Source organism: Dermacentor albipictus, chromosome 7 (genome assembly GCF_038994185.2).
Source record: "Dermacentor albipictus isolate Rhodes 1998 colony chromosome 7, USDA_Dalb.pri_finalv2, whole genome shotgun sequence".
Classification (NCBI taxonomy): Eukaryota; Metazoa; Arthropoda; class Arachnida; order Ixodida; family Ixodidae; genus Dermacentor; species Dermacentor albipictus.
In genome coordinates, this window is record NC_091827.1 from 113,106,270 (window position 1) to 113,131,565 (window position 25,296).

The following is a 25,296-nucleotide window of genomic DNA, read 5'->3' on the forward strand; positions in this document are numbered from 1 at the left end:
TATTGGAAAGCTGAGTACAAGACTGCGGGGCAATTCAAGTGTTTGTGCGCATGGGCCCCACTATAAGTTCCACGGGCTTTATAGCTTTGCTACCTCTTTCACACTTGCAGTCGGTGGTGGAACAGCTGGATGCGTGCTGGCCAACCGGCTTTCAGCTGATGGCTCGCGAACGGTGCTGCTGATTGAGGCAGGCGGTGTCGAGAATGCAGCCACGGAAATTCCACTGCTCTCAATGATACACTTTCACGGTCCTTTCGACTGGGATTACCGAACAGAGCCGCAGAAGTACGCTTGCCTCGGGATGGATGACAATGTGAGTAAGCACGAGTCATTGTTGCCGTGTACCAAGCACACAGGACTTCATCGTGCACAAGCTTATTGTCAACGTGAGGTCCACATAGTGATCTGTTGCATTGAATCCAAGTTCTCAATTTCTAGACATATACCATTCGGAGAAAACGTATAACCATACGACTCAATCTAGTAATATTGTCACCATGTCCGGTCCCACTACCGTCTGCGAAATGTTGGGGCATCGCCGGTGTCCTTAAATATTTATATCATGCTGGCTTCGTTTAGCTTCTTTGTACCCGCCAGTTTATTGTTTGTTTCACTCCTATGTAGTTATTGCACTGTTGTTGATGCTATCGCAAAAGACTGGTGATTTCTACTACTGTACCCCCCTTTCCTCCTACACACAGTACTCGGTGCTCCTTTTGAGGAATCGGTGAGATATAACGTAAATAAATAATTAAGTAAAAAGTACGCATATCACACGTACTGTAGTAAACTTTGTTAGGGGTAGCATTTAGAACGTAGCTGGCTATCCAGCATAGTTTGGGGTTCCGCATAACGTTACTGAGTTGGACCGACATGTTTATGTAAATCGACCCGTTGCCTGTCTAGTCAGACATCCACCCGTTCGTAGCAATTGCTACAAAGGAAACCCATACGGGTTCCTCGAAAGAAAAGCCTCGGAGTTGAAGAAAAAAATTGTCCTGGTCCGGGACTCGAACCCGGGACCACCGAATTACTACGAACTGGTGGATGTCTGATTTTTCTCTCTATTAATTATTTCTCTCCACCTTGAGGCTTTCCGCAGAACTACTACGTCAAACACTTGCCTTTACTTCGTGTTGTCGACAAAATCGACTTCGCCCTGCCATCTGCTAGCCGCCTGGTTAGCACAGCGGCGGCCCCGGAAAAGCGGTGGTCCCGGGTTCCAGTCCCGGACCAGGACGAATTTTTCTTCAACTCTGCGGCTTTTCTTTCGAGGAACCCGTATGAGTTTCCTTTGCAGCAATTGTTACGAACGGGTGGATGTCTGATTGTCCCTTTATTGAGAGTATATTTGAACCCACCAGTGCCCGGCACCGTCGTCCTATTGTTTTGTTACAACGCTATGTTAAGTTCTGCCGTAGTCAAGTCGCCATCTATGTTGTCGTCTGGGGAGGGGGGCTTTGTAGTCTGTCTACAGTGACTGATGTGCCCCAGGTACGCAAAGGGTTTGAAGTTCTTCGAATGTTATGTTTATACCTTATGTGCTGGCGTTTATCTGACTCGTTTCTTTGTGCTGAACGGCGCACGCAAAAGATGCCGCTTCTGTTTTTCTGTGTAAGGTATTCTGGATACTATTTCAAATATGGTTCTATTCTGTCTGTACGAGCGCCCGGGCATGATTGATGACTCGAATTGTTGCGACATCCATTCATTCACGAAGCTGGTTGTTATGCGGTTACTTGGATAAGGTTCTCAAAAGCTTTTTAGGGGTTTTTTTTTTCAGACGCGTGTGAGGTGCGTGTAGGGCCGGTCTGCCGGTGCTGAAGTTATATGCATGTCTGTAACTACTGTTTTAATTCTAATGGGGCATTTACCTCATGTGCTTAAGTCGGGTCCAGTGTGAGCGATATTCTGTCGCAGTTTACGAAATTCGTTCCAATTTGGGAGGGTGACTGTAGCGCGGCACTCTCGAAATGTCAAGTGTATAGGGATGTTTATTATGTCGGGGTCGTTAGTTAGGTTTTCGTGGCTGTTCTCCCAACTCGTAGCATATTGACCTTTGTGCAACGCAAGGTACGGCATCGTAGGAGCTTGAATGAGCGTCCCGGTGCTAGCTGTTACTCCCAGAGTGTTGAGAACTGTGCACTGAAATTTGTTTATGTTGTCTTCCAGCAACCTTCCCATTTTCGTATTCGCCTTTTATCTCTATGGTGTGTCGGGTGCAGTAATGTATCCCATGGCGTAATTCTCGTCTTCTCATCTTTTTTAGCGTGCTTGAAGATGGGACCAAGGTTGTAGGTGGACATTGGACATTGGTGGATGTATATGTTGTATAGCTTACGTCAGTGCGTAAGGTCGCATGTCTTCTTGCTTCTTTGGCGGTAATTGGTTGAGGTTGCGGTGTTGGATGCACTAGAACCAAGTGGAGGCTACTGCTGGTTTTGATACTTTGTAAGTAGTCTTGTTCCATCTTCTTATGGTCTTTATTTCTGCTGATTTGGCAGGTGGGGTATTTGGTCCTATGATCTCCACCGCAGTGCAGGCAGTGGGGAAAGCATTGGTGCTCTGCTACTGCTTGCTTGAGTTGTTTCGCTCACTCCGGACATGTTGTAACGGTCGATTTGGTGGGGCAGTTGTCAGCACGATGACCAATCTTGGACATAAGGAAAATAACTGGGCTTTGGATTGGTGGGGCAAACATGGCAACATAGCTCGATGATAAAGGTCTTTCCTGAGTACAATACTTCCTAAAAAAGTAATAACAGCAGTCTCTGTCTGGCCCGTCATTGGCGTGGCTAGTATAGTGGGTACAAAGGTGCCCAAGTCCTACATCGGGTGCTCCGAAGATGTACCGGCGTCCACTCCGTGGATAAAACCACACGACAGGACCGGCACCGGTCCTGTCGTTTGTGTTCTTCTTGAGTCCTGGTCTTCTGGGCCTTGCCTTTACTAATTCAGGTAGGTTATATATTAACGACTGATGTTTATACAGTGTTCTGAAGTATGGAATTGGCCATCATCATCATCATCAGCAGCAGCAGCTGCAGCCCATTATATGTCCGCTGTAGGACGAAGGGCTCTCCCTGTGATCTGCAATTACCCCTGTCCTGCGCCAACCGATGCCAACTAGCGCCCGCGAATTTCCGAATTTCATCGCCCCATCTAGTCAAAGGTTGGGCGCCGAAACTTTAGGTATAAGCAGTCATTATCCATTGTGAAGGGTTTGCTGAAAGATCCAGCTCATGCTGAAGCCGGCGCCGTTACGGTTGTGATTGCCAGCCTCAAAAATACCTTATCAATGTCATAATCATTCAGAATGTGCACGACAGGCGTATCGTCAGTTTGCTTGGCATAGTTTTTCCCGTTCAATGGCCAGTCAGATTCCCATTTGTATTCATATTTCTTAACGGCAAGAGCTAGAAGTTTCTTTAGGGCTGGGCAAAGATGCTCGTTTACGTTGATATCGTTACTAGTGGTAAGTCCTACGTCTTTATTTGCGAGACGAGCTTTCTTTGCCTTCTTTAGAAAGCTGTCTCGCTTTGTACCTGACTTGAATTGGACGATGATGTCACTTTTGCCGGTATCTCGACTCGGCACTTGATGAGATGCGTCGATATTGCTTTCCATTATTGGCGCACTTATGGCACTTATGGACACAATATTTATAACAGATTCATCATCTTCTTTTAGTACTCCTTCAATTTCTAGATTTGCCTTCCTCGAGTACCGTTCTGCGAGAACAAGCCGGGTTTCTAGACCACGGCGTTTTCATTCAGGACACTCGCTTTCGGCACGAAGCGCCACTTTCTCACTTCCAAGATTCTTGCTCCCCGTAACCACATCGTCCACCTTCTTTTTGTGCTCCTCGATTTAACTGAAGGCAAACTCAAGACAATGCGCCACATTGTGCTGTTCATATTTTAGCTCGCGGATTTCATTCCGCAAATCCATTTCTTGGGAATCGCGGAAAGCTGTGATTTCTTGTTTTATCTCTTCTTTTAGCATCAGTAGCTCTGCCTTCATTTCATTCTTGAGCCGGCTTATATATTTCGCGATTTTCCAATACAGACCGACAAATACAAGTTAATTCTGAATACTGTATTTGGCAATAGCGACGAAGCTTTGAGGCAAATAAATAGTCAATACAATGTAAACACTAACCAATGATAAGAATGCCGAAAGGTTAAGCCCGTACACACAGCTTTCGCCGCTACTGCCAAGTGAAAGCTACGATGACGACGGAGCTCCTTTTGTAGCGGGCACGACGTGACGCTGAGTTTTGGAACAGGGTGTAGGCGCAGCCGACAGTGACGCGTCCTGTTACCAGACCCTTGATTTCTTCGGAGAAGTAGCGGACCGCTTGGGCACTTGGTGCGGCTGCTTGAAATGTTTTGCGATAAGAATGCCGAAAAGTTAAGCCCATGCACAGTTTCACGGCTACTGCCAAGTCTGATGATGGAGCTTTGATCACGATTATATTGCTTCGTGGCTTGATCTGCAGCGAGACATGCAGGACTTCGTGTGGAGTGAAGAGGGCTTGTTGCCGTACGGACTTTGAGATGTGGTGCAATTTGTGTTGGGGGAGATGCGCATCACTCTGCCGTTGAATTACGACAGTGTGGGGCGCCGCAGGGTGAAGGGAACGGTAAGATTCTTCTTGTATGTAAATAATGTCCAGCCATATTCAGCAGCGTTCTCATTTTGCTGAGTGCCCAATACATTCGCTTGCTTTGTTGCGGGGGAAGGCCCATCATCAGTGATCGAGACGTCGCCGACTGCACGTGGGCGCCTACGGCACGTGACAGCACATGGCAGGCAACCGCATGCGGCAGTGCAATGCCGCCACCTACGGGAGTGGGGGTGGGTTGCAGGATTGCGCCTCAACTCCGTCGTTAGGCATAGCGGCGTGGTTAGGTAAAAAAATTCTCGTGAAATCAAGAAAATGGGTTCACTTGTGAAAGGTAGGGCATGTGGTGATTCCACGAGGGGAGCCCTATCCGAGGATAATGCCGTCGATGGGCGGCGTGCAGAAAAACACGATGAAACGCTTCAAATGGTTGGAGCTCGATGCGAAGGCGCCTTGACGAGTCGACGCCTCTTTCGGTGGTGGAAGATCTTCGGCGTTTCGACGAACAGAAACCGCACCTTCGTCGGTTGCTGCTTTTAGTTTAAGGGATATGAGCTGACGGACCATCTTCTGGTATGGCCCGTAAATGATCGGTGCTGCGGCGATAAGCAGCAGCCTGGTGTCAGTAAATGGGGTAGTCATCAAGAGCTCCACTGAGTGGTGGCCAGGTAGTCGGTGATTTCTCGTGGTTGTTCGCCTGGATATGGACGCGGCACATTAACACCTCGTAGTCCCATCTCATGGTATGGGCATCGATGTTGCACGTGGCCAGCTTCTCCGCACTGGTAGCAGAGCGCGCGGCGGTACGGAGGGCGCCATACTTCCGTCTTCCTTCGGGCGATGTGCGAGCTCCCAGGCGGGCGGGCTGGAGGCGGCGGCGGCTGAGGCGGGCGAAGAAATTGTGGCATTACAGGGCCTTGGCGTGGAGCATGGAGGCAGACCTTGTGAGCGAACACTGGCGGCGTAGGTCATGCTTCAGGTAGGGGCTGTGGTTATTCCGGCTGCACTTCGGGACCTCCTAATGACCGCTGGATTTCTCGCACGGCGTCATCAATCGAGGTTACGTGAGACTGCGATCTTGAGAACATTCTCTGTAGCTTCTTGCACACACTTGCTCGAATTGTCTCACCAAGTTGTTGGCACGAACTGCTTGGATCTCATACTTCGGCGTAACGTTTCGGCGATCACATTCTGCGGTGCACATTTTCAGTGTTTTCTTGATGACAGTGGCTTCGAACGAAAATTCGGCGACGTTCTTCGGTGGGTTTTAAACCAGTCTGGCAAACAAGTCTTACTTCACTGCCCTCATCAGGGAACGAACTTCATTCTGGGATGTCAGGGTCAGCATGACGAAACAGGCAGGTAGTATCTTCAGTGAAGATGGCGAGTTTTTTGTTTGGTAGCTGCGTTCGACGTTATAGAAAGACGCCAGTCCTTTCTCTCCTTGCGATGCTCCTAGAGGCTTGAAAGCTGCTGTGAAGCAGGTTCGATGACCTGAAAGTTGACTCTCGATTCTCAAGCTTGTCCTCGCAGTTGTAGTTGTTGAAGGTAGCGACTCTTTCGTAGGTTTCCAGCCAAGCTTCTGGGTTTTCAGCCGATGATCCGCGAAAGGTCGGTGGCTATCAAAGTTGTTGCAGCAGGACAGGTGACGCTGGGGCTGTCATCATGTCTATTGACTTGGTGTTGGTTTTTATGGTCCGCATGGGTGCTTGTCCATGCTCCGGGGGCAGGTTTTGTCGCCTGCGGCTAGCTCCATGGTCCACGGCAACGTTGGTGTTCTCTTCGGGATTGGCGAAAGCGGTGCGCACAAATGCAAGTGGCACAAGAACGAACACAATAGCGGCGAGCATAATCAGCGATTGTCGAAATATAAGTTGTGGGTGAAGCGCGTCGGCTTTTACCCATGACTTGTCGAAGGCTCTAGCGTAATCGCTGGTGCTCGCGTGTTTTTCAGAGAGTAATTCACTATTCGCGTCGTCTACACAATCAAACTAGGCGAGGTTCGGTGACATCAGACAAAGGATAGAACCAGCAATAGTAACCCAGAAACTTCAGGTAAAGAAATATACGTATTGACTGGGCGATAGCGTTTAATGTTTGTTATCTGGTGAAAAGCGGTCACCTGGGAAAGATAAATAAGGACACGCGTCACTATTTTCAAAGCTTACCTGACGTAATGGCACTGACTAATATAACTCAAGCTCTGCTAAGCGTTGTCTTTGACACTGCTGACATGAGCACTTCGCGTGAAAGGATGGACGTTTTCCAGCCATGCCGTTTAGCGTCCGCATTTAGAAGCACGATGAACGTTCGGTAACTGCAGGCTGTAAATGACGCCCTCGCTGCACGTAAGCTCTATTTTGAGGCCGCTTTCCCTGCAGTAACGAAAAAACTGCATTGGAAAGAAAGTAAGGACCGCAATCGGCTCAAAGAGACGGGAAGCAAATAACACTTGAGTCACTGCAAAAACGCTGTGCGCATCAACACACGATCAGCCAAAGCTGCACGGAAGAAGTGTCGACGGGAAGAGTAGAGTAGTCACTGGACGAGTTCATTCAAGCCTAGAGGGTATGAATGATACGTAAAAACAAAAACTTACTAGGATGAAGAATAGATAAAGAGCAAATGATAAATGAAAGGTGGGAAGGTTAATCAGGACTGAGCCCGGTTGGCTACCCTACACAGGGGAAAGGGAAAAGAGGACGGAAAGATTAAAATAAGAAGAGAAAGTCCACTAGGGATGTCATTCGGTCACTCAGTCTGGGTCACAGACAGCCGGTGGCTTTCAAAAATTGCAGCAACGCTTTTGTCGCTTCCTGTAGCTTCGATATGCGAGGCCAGGGTCCCAAAATCTTGTTCAAGGTGAACGATGTTCTATCTAGCTGATTGAGAGCTATGCAGAGGTCATGTCTTCCGTTTTCAAAAGATAGGCAGTAGCACAGTAGATGTTCTGTAGTTCCCTCGACAGCGCGGGCATTGCAGTTGGCGCTATCAGCCATTCCAATCAGAAAAGTATATGCAATGGTGAATACGACGCCCAAGCGTAAGCGGCACGGCATTGTTTCCTCATTTCGCGAAAGCCCTGGCAACAGTAGCAGCTGCACAGAGGGGTTGAGGGAGTCCAATCGATCGTGGATGAATTCAGGTGAACTTCAGGTGAATTCAGGTGAATTCGTGGGTGAACTACCCCGGTCATGTACTAATTGTGGCCATGTTGTTCCTGCAAATTTCCTGCAAATTTACTAATGTCATCCGCCCATCTAACTTTCTGCCGCCCCCTGCTATGCTTTCCTCCCCTTGGAAACCAGTCCGTAACCTTAATGACCATCGGTTATCTTCCCTCCTCATTACATGTCCTCCCCATGCCCATTTCTTTTTCTTGATTTCAACTAAGATGTAATTACCTCGCGTTTGTTCCCTCACCCAATCTGCTCTTTTCTTATCCCTTAACGTTACACCCATCATTCTTCTTTCCATAGCGCGTTGCTTATTCCTCAATTAAAGTAGAACCCTTTTCTTAAGCCTCCAAATTTCTGTCCCATACGTGAGTACTGGTAAGACAAAGCTGTTATACACTTTTCTCTTAAGGGATAATGGAAACCTGCTGCTGATGATCTGAGAATGCCTTCCAGACGCACCCCAGCCCATTCTTCTCATTATTTCAGTCTCATGATCCGGATCCGCGGTCACTACCTGCCCTAGGTAAATGTATTCCCTTACCACTTCCAGTGCCTCGTTACCTATCGTAAACTGCGGTTCTCTTCGGAGATTGTTAAGCATTACTTTAGTTTTCTGCAGATTAATTTCTGGCCGTACCCTTCTGCTTTGCCTCTCCCGGTCATTGAGCGTGCATTAAAATTGGCCCCCTGAGTTACTCAGCAAGGCAATATCATCAGCGAATCGCAAGTTAATAAGGTGTTCCGCATTAACTCTTATCTCTAATTATTCACAATTCAGGTCTCTGAATACCTCCTGTAAACACGCTGTGAATAGCATTGGAGAGATCGTATCTCCCTGCCTAATGCCTTTCTTGAATGAGCTTTTGTTGCTTTCTTTATGGAGGACAACAGTAGCTGTGGAGCCGCTATCGATATATTTCAGTATTTTTATACACGGCTCTTCTAAACCCTGATTCCGTAATGCCTCCATGTATGCTGAGGTTTCGACTGAATCAAATGCTTTCTCGTAATCAATGAAAGCTATATATAAAGGTTAGATATATTCCGCACATTTATGTATCACCTGATTGACAGTGTGAATAGGGTCTATTGTTGAGTAGCCTTTACGGAATCCTGCCTGGTCCGTTAGTTGACAGAAGTCTAAGGTGTTCCTGATTCTATTTGCGATTACCTTGGTAAATACTTTGTAGGCAACGGACAGTAAGCTGATCGGTTTATTATTTTTCAAGTCTTTCGCGTCCCCTTTCTTATGGATTAGGATAATGTGAGCGCTCTTCCCAGATTCCCGTACGCTCGAGGTCTTGAGGCATTGAGTAGAGAGGGTGGCCTGTTTTTCTAGAACAATCTGCCCACCATCCTTCAACAAATCTACTGGCTTCTTCTGATGGGCTTCTTATGTGCCAGTTTCTTCCTTTCACTCCTCAAGTCTAGAATAATTCAAGTTTTAACATCCTATGGTCACTGTAGCGCATTTTGACGAGCACGTCCACATCTTGTATGACAGCAGGGTTAACGCAGGGTATAAGGTCTATTGCATTTCTAGTCTCGCCATTCGGGCTCCTCCACTTCCATTGTCGGCTATCCCGCTTGCGGAAGAAGGTGTTCATTTATCCGCATAATATTATGTTCTGCAAATTCTACTAAAAACTATCCCCCGCTATTCGTTGAGCCTATGCCATTGACTTGTCTCCAGCCTGCTTCTTGCCTACCCTGACATTGAAGTGGCCCATCAGTATGGTGTATTTTGTTTTGACTTTACGCATAGCCGATTCCACGTCTTCATAGAAGCTTTCGATTTCCTGGTCATCATGACTGGATGTATGGGCGTAGACCTGTACGACCTTCAATTTGTACCTCTTATTATGTTTGACAACGAGACCTGCAACCCTCTCGTTAATGCTGTAGAATTCCTGTATGTTACCAGCTATAGCCTTATTAATCAGGAATCTGACTCCTAGTTCTCGTCTCTCCGCTAAGCCCCGGTAGCACAGGACGTGCCCGCTTTTTAGCACTGCATATGCTTCTTTTGTCCTTTTAACTTCACTGACCTCTATTTTATCCCATTTACTGTCCTCTATTTCCCCCAATATCACTGCTAGACTCGCCTCACTACATAAAGTTCTAGCGTAATACGTTGCCCGGTTCAGATTCCAATGGCGAGCTGTTCGGACCCAGGTATTCTTAGCCCCCTGCTCTTCGTCACAGGTCTGACCGCCGCCGCGGTCATTTGCTTCGCAGCCGCTGGGGACTTAGGGCGGGGGTTTGATTGTTGTATTCAAATAGGAGGTTGTGGCCAAGTGGTGCACCAGGGTGGCCAATCCTGCTCTGGTGAGGGAGTGCGTTACCGGTTCTGGTCCGATAAAGGTACAGAAACAAGGGTTGCTCCTTTGTGTACTTTCATAGCAGCTTCGTCAGTGAGGTCGTTGCCGAAGATACCGCAATAGCCTGGCAGGCACGGAAACACGACGTCATGTCCTTTCGGTGGTGCATTTCTCGTATATGCGACGCTAGTTGTTCACAGGACCCGCGACGAAGAATTGACAGAAGACATTGTAAGGCCGCCTTAGAATCGCAGAATATTGCCCACCGATTAGCGGCTTGGTTGTTAATATAATCAATGACACCTCCGAGGGCAACAAGCTCCGACTCGGTCGATGTTTTAAGTGAGAAATCTTATTTTGGATGCTTATTGATCGTGATGGTACAACCACTGCGCCGTTGGGGCTGGTCTGAGTGGAATAGCCATCCGTATACATGTGGACGCGGTCAAAGTAGAATGTGCTTAAACAATCCATAGCTGCTTGCTCCAAGGCCAAGGTAGGCAAGTCGGTCTTTTTTTATTTCTGGAACCATAAGACACCTTTGAGGTTGTTTTAAGCTCTTAGACTGCTCATGGGGACGAAAAATCCGATGTCCGGCGTTACGCCGTGCGGCGCTATGGCACTACCATGCATAGGGAGCCAAATCCTCAACTTTTGATGGGAATCGAACGCACGACCTCTGGTGCTAATTAGAGTGAATTACGGCATCAGTTTCCTTGCAATAAAGCGTGAGGCCGAGGCGAAGCAGCAGCGTAAGCACTACCTGTGGTGTTAATTAAGGCAAAGTGAAGTAGGGAATATATAATTAAGATAAAGCTAGTTAAGCCACTCGAACCTACGACCTTTCGTGGGAGCCGAGCCCACTTGGGAGTATGGGCGAACCGGTAATATATCCAACCTTCATTGTCATTGCCATTGGCAACGCCTAGTCGAACCCACAACCTTTGACAGGAGTAGAAGCCTCGACCTTGGATGGATGTTGAACCCTCGTTCGTTGGCGATAATTAAGGCCGAGTTAACTAAGGCACTTCAGCCAGTCGAACCCCCGACCTTTGTTGGAGTCGAACTCGCTACGTTTGGCTTTAATGAAAGTGAGGTGAATAAGGCACATTAAAAAATTATATAGAGTTTTACGTGCCAATACCATGATCTGATTAGGAGGCACGCCGCAGTGGTTATGGCCTGGAAATTTGTATCAGCTGGGTTTCTATAACGTGCACCTAAATCTAAGTACATGGGAGTTTTCAGACTTCGTAGGGTATGTTAATTAAGATAGAGTGAATTAGCCCACCAGAACCCACGACGTTTTGTACGAGCCGAACCCTCGTCCTTTGGTGTTAAGGCACTAGAACTTGTCTAATCTCAGACTTTTGCTTGGAGTCAAATCCACGATTTACGGCCTAATTAAGGCAGAGTTATTTAGGATATTGTTAGTTGAGGCACTCGTACCCACGACTTTTTGTGGGAGGTGAACCCTGGCCCATTGGTGTGAATGCGAATCGAGACTCGAACCAGTCGAACACCCGACTTTTCGTGGAGTCGAACCCAGGACTTGTACGGTTATTAAGGTAGAGTTAATCAAAGCACTCGAAACCACGACCATTCGTAAGAGCTGAACCCTCGTCCTTTGGTATTAATTAAGACCAACTTGAGGAGGAGACTTGAGGAGGGAGCGCAAGAAACTGGTGCATAAGAAACCGAACAATGAGTTAGCAGTAAGAGGAAAAATAGAGGAGTTCGGGATCAAGCTACGTAACAGGTATTCGGCTTTAACTAAGGAAGAGGATCGTAATGTTGAAGCAATGAACGACAATCTTATGGGCATCATTAAGGAGTGTGCAATAGAAGTCGGTGGTAACTTCGTCAGACAGGACACCAGTAAGCTATAGCAGGAGTCGATGGATCTGATTAAGAAACGCCAACGTATAAAAGCCTCTAACCCTACAGCTAGAATAGAACTGGCAGAACTTTCCAAGTTAACAAGCGTAACACAGCTGACATAAGGAAGGATGATATGGATAGAATTGAACATGCTCTCAGGAACGGAGGAAGCCTAAAAGCAGTGAAGAAGAAAATAGGAATACGCAAGGATCAGATGCATGCGTTAAGAGACAAAGCCGGCAATGCCATTACTAATATGGATGAGATACTTCAAGTGACTGAGGAGTTCTATAAAGATTTATACAGTACCAGTGACACCGACGACGATAATGGAAGAGGGAATAGTCTAGAGCAATTTGAAATTCCACAAGTAACGCCGGAAGAAGTAAGGAAAGCCTTGGTGGGACGTATGCAAAGGGGGAAGGCAGCTGGGGAGGATCAGGTAACAGCATATTTGTTGAAGGATGGTGGGCAGATTGTTCTAGAAAAACTGGCCACCCTGTATACGCAATGCCTCATGACTTCGAGCGTACCAGAATCTTGGAAGAAGGCCAAGATAAGCCTAATCCATAAGAAAGGGGAGGCCAAAAACTTGAAAAATTATACACCGATCAGCCTACTTTCCGTTGCCTACAAAGTAGTTACTAAGGTAATCGGAAATAGAATCAGGAACACCTTAGATTTCTGTCAACCGAAGGACCAAACAGGATTCCGTAAAGGCTACACATAATAGACTATATTCACACTATCAATCAGGTGATAGAGAAATGTATGAAATTTAACCAACCCTTATATGAAGCTTTCATTGTTTACAAGGAAGCGTTTTATTCAGTCGAAATCTCAGTAGTCAGACAGGCATTAAGGAATCAGGGTGTAGATGAGCCGTATGTAAAATACTGAAAGATATCTATAGCGGCTCCACAGCCACCGTAGTCCTCAATAAAGAAAGTAACAAAATCCCAATAAAGAAGGGCGTCAGGCAGGGAGATAAGATCTCTCCAATGCTATTCACAGCGTGTTTACAGGAGGTATTCACAGACCTGGATTGGGAAGAGTTTGGGATAAGAGGTAATGGAGAATAATTAAGCTCGGTGGTACGGGTGGAAGAGTTATGCAAAGAATGGTGCGCATTCCAAGCATAAGGAAAGGAAGACGCTCGATATATGATAAAGGAGAGGTCGAAGCTTTGAGTGACGCCTTCAGTTGACGGTGAAAGCGTTCCAGTGGACATCTGGTGCTGAGAGGTAGTCGATGTGAATAACGCCGAGTAGGCGACATAGAGTGGCGAAAAATGTGTCCAATTGACGATCACGGTCAGTCGTACTAGTGGAAGGGACGCCGTAGCGGCTAATCCCTGGTGTGACGAGTGCCAGAGGCATCGACTACACCGTTATGTCCCGGAGGGGCTTCGCTTCAGGCGATCTGGTAAACCTGTCAATGCAGATTAACAGGTAGTGAGGGAACCATCGCTACCTGTTATCGCTACCCGCAGGGAACCATCGCTACCGCAGGGAACCATCGCTACCTGTTATCGCTACCCGCAGGGAACCATCGCTACCGCAGGGAACCATCGCTACCGCAGGGAACCATCGCTACCTGTTATCGCTACCCGCAGGGAACCATCGCTACCGCAGGGAACCATCGCTACCGCAGGGAACCATCGCTACCTGTTATCGCTATCTGTTAAGAAGTGGGAAGAAGGCCAACAACATCGACGTGCAGTTGGCTGAAGCGGGCATCCGCCTACGGGAATGTGGAAAGAAGAATCGCAGTGTGGCGATGCACTTTAGATTGTGGAAAGTTGTCACGAGTTCTCATTGTCAAGGGTTCGCTGCAGGCTGCGGCGGCCGCATCTACATGTGGGTGAAATTCAAAAACGCCCGTGTATTGAGATTTAGTGGCCCATTTAAGAACCTGAGGTCGTGCATGTTAATCCGGAGTAACACAGTACTGCAAAAAGATAAAATAGGAATTGTGACATGTAAAACTGCTGAATGTAGTTCTTAAATCACTCCGTTTTTTTATTTACAGAGGTGCAACTGGGCCCGTGGCAAGGTGCTAGGTGGTTCGAGCTCGACCAACTTTCTTATGCACGTTCGTGGCAACCGAAGAGACTTTGACCTCTGGGAGAGTCAGCATGGCGCGTTCAACTGGTCTTACAAGAGTGTGCTTCCTTACTTTATGAAATCTGAGCACTATATGGGCGCCAATCCAGACAGACGTGAGTAACAGTACAGGCGCACAGCATATTAAATGTCTTCTATTTGTTTACCCATGAGTATACGAACGTCCAGTAGATGATTAGGGCTTAAGATCTGTTTTGTTAAATTTATTTCCCCACCGCGAATTCTGTTTCTGTTAGCGTCAAGCAACATTGATTAGACAAATGTACAAAATGCCTCCATAGTGCATCTCAAGCCAAGTATACATTACTTGTGCTCGTCGAAATTGTTCAGTAGTTCCAGAATGCTTCGGGACTCTGATGACATGTACAGTCCGGCGACGTCGAACGTCACGCGTTTGCACTGGTTCTGATTACAACGGAATTCCTATAATAATAATAATAATAATAATAATAATAATAATAATAATAATAATAATAATAATAATAATAATAATAATAATAATAATAAGCAAATAGCTAGCCTGGGTCGGCACGATCGGGGTGAACTTCGCTTTTTTTGACGAAGGTGTAGCGAAACACGTCTTTATTTCACACCGTTTGCCATATTATAACCTCACTTTCTGTAAAAGCCACAATTGTGGGACTTTACAATTTCATCGTCGAATAAGTTGGATAACATTATTTTAGTCACCAGTGATTCATAAGACAGCATCGCCCGGAATATTTATTGTAGAAGTGTTGTTTGTAAAAATCAACTGGTAACATTTGTTTGTCGGTTAGCTGGCGTAAAAAGCAATCCGCAGTAGTATGCGGAAAATAGCTTCGACAGCACAGTAGTATGTCGTGGCGTCTGAAAGTCAAGGGACAAAATGACAAGTAAGCAGGAACAGCTACAAGAACGAACTGTTTAACAATGAGCGGCAGCCATTGCTTATTCTTCTTGTTGGCTATGCTTTCTTTAAAGGCCAATAAATCTTATTATTGTGATCGTTCTTGCCGCAATGCAGACGTGTGATTTGCTGCTCTTTCAACGGAAGCATCGTTCCGATGCTTAACTAAAGCGTGTGCATGAACAAAACATTAAAACGTGAGTAACTTGGATAGGTACGGCTTTATGGACACCCCACGCACAACTCCCGATAGTTGCTGGCCGCGGCGCGAACAAGTTTATCCATCTGGAGCAGCCTCGCGGTTCACGTTGTTCAGACGTCGGATCACTATGTATAGCCCAAAATGTTGGCTTAGCAGTCTTCCCGAAAGTCCCATACACCGTATGAGTATTGAAACCGGCGCTCTCTTGCCGAGTGCCTACGTAATGTATTTGCGCTGACCCTTGCACCGCGTTGCATTCTCTCTTGCTGATGGTTGATGCGTACACGTGCAAGCTGTCTGGGATCTTGAGTACATTGAGTAAATTCCTTAGCATATGCGCGGATGTGATCACACTCGTGCTGCAGCACTGCATTCAACACTGTCGTGGCTTCGCGACCATCTACCAAGCTGAATGGTGTCATATGAGTCACTTCCTGTAGATCGTTGCTATATGCGAAGGCTATAGACCTAAGGCAATAATTTGTCTCAGTTATGCTCCACTAAACGCGCATGTATAGCATGCATGCGAGCGTCTTTTTCAAACGCTCCGTTAATCCATTCGTCTGGGGATGATATGCTATCATGTTCCGGTGGGCTGTTCCATTTAGTTTGAAAACTGAGTCTAGAAGTTCGGCCATGAACATAGTTCTCCTGTCAGTAATTACTACCGCTAGGGCGCCGTGCCTAAATTCAACTTCGATGTGGTGTCGCGAGATGGCCGAATGGTCTACTCAACTTGACCAAAAAGCAGCTGCAGTGGCGAATCCACCGCTCTGCCTTGGCTCGGTACCACCCTCTGTCGGGCTTCGGTTTAGTCACCGACGGATGCAAAGGGTGGTGATGGCGTATGCAACGTGACCATTCCCCTGGTTGGTTGGTGGAAGATTTGAATTTCGAAACAGGTACTCGGACCCTTCAGTTGAAATTTTCTCGTAAACTAAGTGTTTTCATGGCACGAAACAAGCATTACGAGGTTTTTCGAATGGTATTTAAACAGTCCAGGTCGACTTACTATTTTGCCTTTAGTGTCCTTTTAAACATTGTATAGCATGCTACTACCATCGCTTTGCTCCCACTTCCAGTTATGATCGCGCTGAATTCTCTAATTCTGGTGCAACTATGAACGAATACTTGAGTTTGTTAGCATACGTGGCTCTGTATGCGTCATTGTTCTGAAATAAAAACAACACGAAACCTGTGCTGAGCGAAGTTACACCTCATCAGGGCCGGATTAAGAAAAGGGGCGGGGGGGCCCTGGGCTAATGCGCATGCAGGACCCCTTTCCCTATACTGATCCCCCTCCCCCTGTCGCCTGCTACGCTACTGAAAATATGCCATGTTTCGTTTCAATTCCACCAAATTAAAAAGAACGAAGTGCGATCAGCGTGATTATTCTTATTGTTATTATTACATGGAAAACAAGAAAACTAGCTCGAAACGCGCGCTGTTGTAAACACCAACACATATGTTCACTTTGTGATTATACTTCATTCAGTTTTCAGCAAAAGCTAGGCTTTAAAGAAATGTTCAGTGCACTCAAGACGAACAATAACGTAGAAAGACAACAGAGCTCAGATGTCGATCCTTCTGGAGCTAGGCTCTGTTTGCATCACTAAGTTTAATTCGGTGAGGAGATGCATGGTTGTATCCGAAACATTCTTTATGAAAATTCAAGCATCAGACTGCAGTAATTGTTCTACACGTTACTCTCTATATATGCAATAGGTATATACAATACTTAAGGCAATATAAATACCATGAAAATGCACTATAATACAGATGAAAATTACCAACTGTAAATAAAAAAACATTTGAAAATATTTTCGTTAAAGGTAAGACAAGCAAGGACGACACCGAATAAATGTAGCTTTATCAAAAACAACAAAAATACAGTTCTTTATAAGCACGCTAAATATCACAAAAAGGCCAAACAAAAGATGAACAATGCATATCTTGCATTGTATAGACGAAGATTTGCATATATTGAATTACACTGCTCAGCGTTTCATTGGCAACGTGGAGGCTGGGAGGCGCCACGACGAACTTACTGGAAGTATTCATGTATAGCGCAAACAGTCCTCTTTTAAAATGGCATCTTTGGGCGCCTTCGCTTTGGCGAAATCAGATATAGTCTGTTCGAAGGATAGATCGCGGAGGAGGTCACTTTCAATGGACATGATAGCAAGCGAGTGCACATTGTCGTCAAGAAGGCTCGAACGAAGGCGATTTTTTATCAGCGACAAGTTGGAAAACGATCGTTCGGTCTCACAGTTTGCCACAGGTATGCTTAAGTACATTCGCAAAGCAATAGAAAGGTTCGGAAACACATCAATAAGCTTTCTTTCGTGCAGCAACTTCATTATTCCCAGGGGACTCATGTCCTGGCACACAGAGTTGTGCAGAAAGTTCGCAAACTGAACGATTTCAGCGGAAAATGCTGGCTCCAAATCATTTTTGTAGGTTTTCACCAATTTCTCAGCCTGCTGTGCCAGAGAGGCCTCGCTCCCAACTTCTGTCAGCAATTTTAAGAATACGAAACTTTCGCAGAGTTCAGTGTAGGCAGCCTTTCGCACTCGCAAAGCAGAGCCTAGACTGTCAAGTACAACATTGTAGGTCTCTACGATAAACTTCCTTCTACCTTGTAGCGCACTTTCGCTTTTACCATCCGGGTGCTTACTCAAAACGATGCGTTTGCCCTCATCCTGATAACATTGATTGGTACTTACCGTGCGTGCTTTCTCTTCGAAGGTATCAAAGAGAGGTCGCAAAGGATTAACAACGCCTTCTAGATGCCGCGTGGTTGGTGCCGCGCGGGGCACGAGCGCGCAGGGACGGACCGAAACGTGCGGCCGCTTGGTTGGACGAAAAGGGAATGCCCCCTTCTTTATTGGGCTCGAACATAAATAGAAACACAGATCACAGGGGGCGCCACACTCTGGTGGCAGCCTAACAAATGGGGCTGAAATGTGGCGACCTCTACATCTCCCCCCTTGAAGCATTGGAGGTTAGACGGGAGAGATTCAGGCAGCCAAACACGTCAAAAGTTTCATAAGTTCAAACGGCGTGGCGGAACGATAGGCCGGCCGTAACGTGTTCGAGTCACACCGTCACTGCGGTCCCCGGCTGCAGGGGACTGTTGCACCGACTGTCCGAGGGGGACCGTTGATTCCACGATGTTGGCAGGCCGAGGCTCCTGACAGCGAACTTGCTGCAGTGGTGGTGGTTCCTCTCCGGAAGCAGTAGTCCGAAAAGGCACTAGGTGACGCCGGTTGCGCTGTAGGGTGCCACCTCGCTCCGTTTCGACCACGTAGCTTCTTGGTCTTTGCCCGGACTGAGGACCGTAGCCTGCACTTGATCAGGTCGCACCCAGACACGCTGACCTGTTTGGAGTGGCGGCAAGTCTCGAGCTCCATGATGCCTGTTGTAATTGTCGGCCTGCTTCTGCTTGTAAGTCGCATCCTTGGCGACGACTTCTTTCATTTGGGGCCAGTTGGGACATAGCTGGGAGCCTTGCTTTGGGACTCTGGTTCTGAGTTGACGTCCCATCAACAGCTGTGCTGGACTAAAGCCGTTGACTCCTGGAGTGTCCCTATAGCTGAGCAGAGCCAGATATGGATCCTTTGACTTGCGAAGCAGGTCCTTGATAGTACGCACCATCCTCTCCGCCTCTTCGTTCGACTGAGCGTAGTGTTGACTGCTGGTCCTGTGGTTAAAGCCGTATGACGCTGCAAACGCCGCGAACTCTTGCGACGAGAACGGTGGGCCGTTGTCTGACCTGACTTCTTGCGGGATTCCATGGCGGGCAAAGATGGATTTGAGAGCATCGATGACTGCCTGAGCTGTCGTGCTCCTCAGGGTCACCACCTCAGGGAACCTTGAGTAATAGTTCACCACCAGGATGAACGTCTGGCCGTTGAGGTGGAACAAGTCCATACCAAGGAATTCCCAGGGATGTCCAGGTAGGGCAGTGGAGAGCAGGGGCTCGGCAAGGTTCACGCGGGTGGAAGCGCACTGTTCACAGTTGGCAACGAGAGAGGCGATGTCTGTCGAGATACCGGGCCACCAAACTGACTCCCGAGCTAGGGCTTTGGTCCTGTTGATGCCCTGATGACCTTCATGCAACAGCGTCAAGACCGCTGACCGAAGGGACGATGGGATGACTAACCGGGCGCCCTTCAACAGAACACCGTCGCAGACAGAGAGCTCGTCTGCCACCGAGGCGTACTTTGTAAGGTGCAGTGGTATCGTGGTCTTTTTAGGCCAACCATTCTGGCAGTAGGAAGCGAGGGCTTTGCACTCGCCATCGGACTCTTGTGCCTGTCGCACGTCTTTAGGGCTGAGTGGCAAGACTTCCGACATGCAGCCGACTACCTGTGCTGCAAAAAGTTCGATAGTGTCTAGAGGAGTGGGTGGCTTGTAGGTGAAGCGCGACAACGTATCAGCTGTGGCTAGCACCTTTCCTGGCACGTGCAGCATACGGAACTGGTATCGCATGGTCTTCAGCCGTAGTCTCTGAATACGAGGCGGCAACACATCCAGTTCCATCTTGCCCAGAAGCGAAACGAGTGGCAGGTGGTCAGTCTCGACGTCGAAGGGGATGCCACGGACGAACTCGTCGAACCTTTGGATAGCCCACGTCGTTGCCAAAGCTTCTTTTTCAGTCTGGCTGTAACGCTGCTCGGTATCGGTCATTGACCTAGAAGCGAATGCGACTGGGCGGCGCTCTCCTGAGAGTTGCGTCTGTAGCAAAACTGCGCCGAGTCCGAATGAGCTTGCGTCTGCAGACACCGTAGTGGCGTACGACGGGTGGTACTTGGCCATGCACCTGTCTGACGTCAAGAGTTCCTTGATTTTCTCGAACGCTGCCTTTTGCTCGTGCTGCCACACCCAACTCGCGGACTTGTTCAGTAAGGCTCTGATGGGAGCTGTGACGTCCGAGATGTGTGGCAAGAACCTGGCAAGATGGTTCACCATTCCGAGCAGTCTTCTAACGCCAGCGACGTCCGTTGGGGCTTCCATGGCTTTGACTGCTTCGACCTTGCCCGGATCTGGCCTGATGCCCTGTGCTGAGACGACAACTCCGAGGAAGGAGACCTCAGGTACGCCAAAACGACACTTGTCCTGGTTCAATGTGATACCTGCTTTTGCAAGGCGAGATAGCACCTGGCTCAGTCTGGCGTCATGTTCCTGGCGGGTGCGTCCAAAAACCAAAATATCGTCTATCATATTGGCGACTCCTTCTTGGCCCTCCAGGATTCTTGCCATCTGCTTTTGGAAGTACTCTGGTGCGGAGATGATGCCAAAGGGGAGTCTGCAGAAGCAGTATCGGCCATATGGGGTGATGAATATCGTAAGCTCTTGGGAGTCTTCAGACAGCTTCACCTGGTGGAAGCTTGCGGTTGCGTCCAACTTCGAAAAAACTGTTGCGTCGCCGAGGAGGCCAAGGACTTGCTCGACAGTTGGCAGAATATGTCTTTCACGAAGGACGACCTTGTTGAGTTAAGTCGACGCAGAGGCGGTAGGAACCATCGCCTTTCCGGACGACGACGAGACCCGAGCACCATGGTGTTGGCTTGTCGACCCTACGGATCACGCCTGCGCTTTCCAATTTGTCCAGTTCGCGGCGGACAATCTCGAGCAGCGGAATGGGGATCCTGCGAGGTACGCTTAGCGAGAAAAGTACGGCATCGGGTTTCAACCGGATGGTGTACTCGTCCTTGAGAGTGCCCAATCCATTGAAGAGCTCGGCGTGCAGCATCGCTTTTGAAGTCTTGAGTTGATCAAGAAACCGAACTACTTGGAGAGCTTGGAGCGCTGGCAGTCCCAGAAGAGGCACAGTGAGAGACTGGATCACGTAGAGGTGCTGACGGCTTGTTTTCCCTTGCCACTGAAGTCGTGCCATATACGAGCCCAGCATGCGCAGCGGCTGTCCTCCCGGGCCAGTGAGCAGAGTGTCGACTTGGTCGAGTGTGGCAGGCAAGGTAGGAAAGTCGCTGGGAACAGCAGATACTTCGGCTCCGGAGTCGACCTTGAACTGCGCTGTGTAGTCGTCAACGGTGACGTCGACGAACTTTGCCGAGGCGGGCGTCGCGATGGCGTGCAGGTGAACGGAGCTGAGCTTGTACTGCTTGAGCTTCCGCGAGCGGCATACTTCGGCAAAGTGGCCTTTCTTTTTGCAGAAGTTGCAGGTGGAGCGACGGGCCGGGCAGTCTGAACGTCGATGAGGCGCGCGGCCACAGAATTCACATGTGGACGGCTCGCGTGAGCGCTCTGCTAGCGACTGCGGCGAACGAGGCTTAGCGGCGGAGCGGCGGCGAGAGGGGAACTTGATAGCTTTTGCGGCGTCGAGGTTGAGCTCGCGGGAGTGCTCGGTGCGGTCCTGGGGCAACGCCTTTTCCCTGTCGGCGTCTTCGGATTGACGGGCTTATGTCCAGGCGTCCTGTAGTGTCAACTTCGCGTTATGGCACAGCTGGTCCGAGAGACGGGAGTCGCGGAGGCCGACGACGAACCGGTCGCGTGCGAGCCTTTCCTCGACAGCAGCAGACGGATAGTTACAGCGCTTGACCATCCTGCGCAGTTCTGCGTAGTACGTGTCGACGCTTTCGTCGGGCAGCTGAACGCGTCTGTGGAACCGTGACGATTCGTAAAGCTCGTTTGCCGGGTGCACGAAGTGCTCAGTGAAGCGGGTGGCAACGGCTTGGTATGAAGCGAGCGACTGGGCGTCGAGCGAGGAAGTCTCGAGTAGCGGGTGGGCCTCCGGGCCCATGCAGTACAGTAGCGAGCGTACATGCATGTCTTCCGACGCTTTCGTCAGTCCTGAAACCACTGCGTAGTCTTCGTAGCGGCTGAGCCATGTCGCCCACGTTGGCGGGTTGGCGAAGTCGAACGGTGCCCGCGGCTGGAAGTTGACGCCGTACAGTTTCGGCGGCTCGCCGGTCTCGAGGGACATCTTCGTGCCTTCCTATGAGGTGAGGGCTAAGGCAGGGGGGCGTTATCTGGCCACTTCTGACACCATGTCGCGTGGTTGGTGCCGCGGGGGGAACGAGCATGCAGGGACGGACCGAAACGTGCGGCCGCTTGGTTGGACGAAAAGGGAATGCCCCCTTCTTTATTGGGCTCGAACATAAATAGACACACAGATCACAGGGGGCGCCACACTCTGGTGGCAGCCTAACAAATGGGGCTGAAATGTGGCGACCTCTGCACTAGAGACCTCAGAATGTCTACAGCAGTTGAAATGTCTAGGCCTGGTTTCTGAAGCGCTACGCTCGTTTTGTCAAAGCGCTCCAAGATTTCACTCCATAAAATCGCCATGAATGCAGTCTCTAGTTCAAGAGAAAGTGCGCTTCGTTCCTAGTGTCACCGTTGTCTTCCTCCTTCTTTGTTATAGCTACAAGGCAACACAAGACTGCATTGAAATTTTTCAAAATGGCCTTACATGATTCAGCGTGTCTTGACCACCTGGTCTCAGAGAGACTTTTCAAAACAAGCTGCTGGCCACTTCCGCCCACGCTGTCTAAAAGATACCTCCATCGCTTAGGTGAGGCAGCAAAGAACACATACAGTCTCTGAATTACAGTGAAAAATTTGACTGCCTCAAGGCAACTGTGACGCTACATGCGCCAACTAAGTTCAGTGAATGACCAGCATAAGGGACGTAGACTGTCAATTCGTTCAGGTGTTTGATTTCAGCTTGCAGTCCTTCGTATTTTCCTGACATATTACTCGCATTATCATAAGCTTGGCCCCTACAATCATCAATTGAGATGCCATTGGTCGTCAAGAGGGACATCATAATATCAAAAAGATACAAGCCGGTATGCGATTCAATTGGAACAAATCTAAGAAAGCGTTGGTACACTTTCCCATTTAAATAGTACCGTAAAACAACTGACAGCTGATCAACGTGAGTAATGTCTGGAGTCGAATCGACAATTAAAGAGCTGTATTTTGAGCGTTTCGCTTCGTCAACGAGACGTTCCTTGACAGCCTTTGCCATGTGCTCGATAAATTCATCACAAATGGTATTTCACAGATACGATGGGTGACCTTCTCCTTTGTTCTCGTAGCATTTGATGTGCTCCTCTAGAAAGGGTTCGAACTTGGCAATGGCCTCAAGCACTCCCTTGTAACTGCAATTTCTCGATGATCCAAAAATCTCCTCACTACCCCTAAACGCTAGGTTGCGCTCAGCTAGAAGCTTAACTACAGCGACTACGCGCTTCCACACCTCTGTCCAGTGAGCGGTCTCAGTGTCAAGATGCTTAACCAGCTCCTTGTGAATTGCGCTGCTTGATTTAGAGCGGGCAAGCCATGCAACCACGTAATTGCGGTGCTCGACGCTATTTTCATGTGCGCAAACCTTTTCTTCTGCCCATTCCCAATCAGATAACCCTGCGTGATGAAAGCACTGCGGTTGCTTGAAACCGAAAATAGTTTGCACATGAAATAGTAAACGGAACCTTTGGACTCCGAGTACATTAACCAGTGTCGCTCGTTCGCCTCTCCATTTACAGCGTTTCGCAGGAAAAGATGAGGTGACATATAGCGTTTCTGAGTTTTGTATTGATTTTCGGAAGACGGAAAATTTTCTGGCCGATTTTGGAAATACAATGGCCCTTTCTCAAGAAATGCACTCCGAAAGCTTTCAGTATTAACATGCGGCCACTTAGCAGGGTGACTTCGGAGGAGGAGGGGGAACCTTATTATTGCAGAAACCGTTGCGCAGTTTATTCCTGGGTGGTTCCCTCTGACAGGGCTCCACTGGCGATCGCGGCTCGCCGGGCCTGGTCGAGGGTCGCCAGTTGGCTTCCCAGGTCCAGTTCGGAGAATCTCGCCTCCCAAGACCACGTAGTGAGTGTGTGTGCTGTGACTCGTGGCGAAATTGCGCCACTTCAGAGAATCTCTCAACGTACCTTTTTCTTCAGGGGTGTCTGTACTTCTCTGTTGCCGCAACGAGAAGCCGTCTCATTCGTCCCCTCGAGGCACACTGTGTGGGTGGGAACATGATTATTTGAAGCCAAACTAACAGGAAACAAGTGAGTCGGTTCTTAGAGTGTTGTTTCCTGGCGCTCGTCAGTAGAAGGAGGCTCATCGGGGAGGTTTGGCACCTGTTGATCAGCAGTAGTAGAAATCGGGCGTGGCGGACCGGACACCTGGAGCTCTATGGCAGGGGCCCGGCCGTGTAGCATAGACGTTGCTGACTCATGTAAAGGACAGGGCTCGGCTGGCGTCGGTTGTTTAGAAATATGGATGGCCGAGGTTGGCACCGTTTTCACAGGATCCAGACAACCAAGATGAGTCAAACCTTGCTTCTTGCCAGGAAACTGTGGTGATGGAGTTCGCAAGTCCTTCACAGAAGCACAGTCGGTACTATTCGGCGTTTGATATGGACTCTGGTTAGAGCGACCATACTGCTCCGCGGACGCTGCATTCACTAGGTACTTTGTCATCTTTGGTAGCTTCTTTCCATGCTCTTCTCTTCCTAACTTCGCCTTTCGTTTAGAGGCACCACTTTGATGCTTCCAACCGAGCATTTTGGCATGAATGGATGCTAATTGTTCACTGGGCCCTTCGTCAGTCTGACGCGACCGCAGGTGTCCAACGGTGGCCGTCGCGATGACTGGCACTTGCTGCCTGAATGGTCCGTGGCTGGCCGAGAGTGGTGCGTCTCCCGGGAGCTCCTCAGCGGGAGGGCTTATGCAAGCTTAACCGGCGGCTAGAAGCTGAATCGCAGCCCGCGATCAACTTATTTTTATAGACGCGCACCGCGTCTGTCACAAGCGCCAAAGCAGGCGTTCACTTACGCATGGAGTTCCTTGTACAAATGCCCTCCTTCTCCGTACAAACTCACTCCTTCTCCCGTTCCGGTCTCGTCTTCCTATTGGCTAGGAGCAGTCGTCTGTTCTGGGAGGTTCTCGATGTTTCTTTCGCCCCGTCGACGCCGCGAGCGAGAACGAAGGGGAGAGGGCGACTCCTAGCACGGGCGAAGTTGCGCGTCCTCCGTCGGTAAGATCTTGATGAGGGCTAGTTGGTTCATACTTAGAACTGAGGTGAAACAGCGCGAAAAAG

General features: G+C 48.7%; 1 protein-coding gene across 1 annotated transcript in view; it reads left to right on the plus strand.

Annotated features, from left to right (window-relative positions):
* LOC135907291 (4-pyridoxate dehydrogenase-like) overlaps nt 1-25,296 on the plus strand; it is an 88,397-nt gene that overhangs the window by 12,210 nt on the left and 50,891 nt on the right. Inside the window, exons 2-3 of the mRNA XM_065438979.2 lie at nt 111-313; nt 14,040-14,229. Coding sequence (XP_065295051.1) covers nt 111-313; nt 14,040-14,229 — 393 coding nt within the window. The remainder of the gene's footprint in view (nt 1-110; nt 314-14,039; nt 14,230-25,296) is intronic.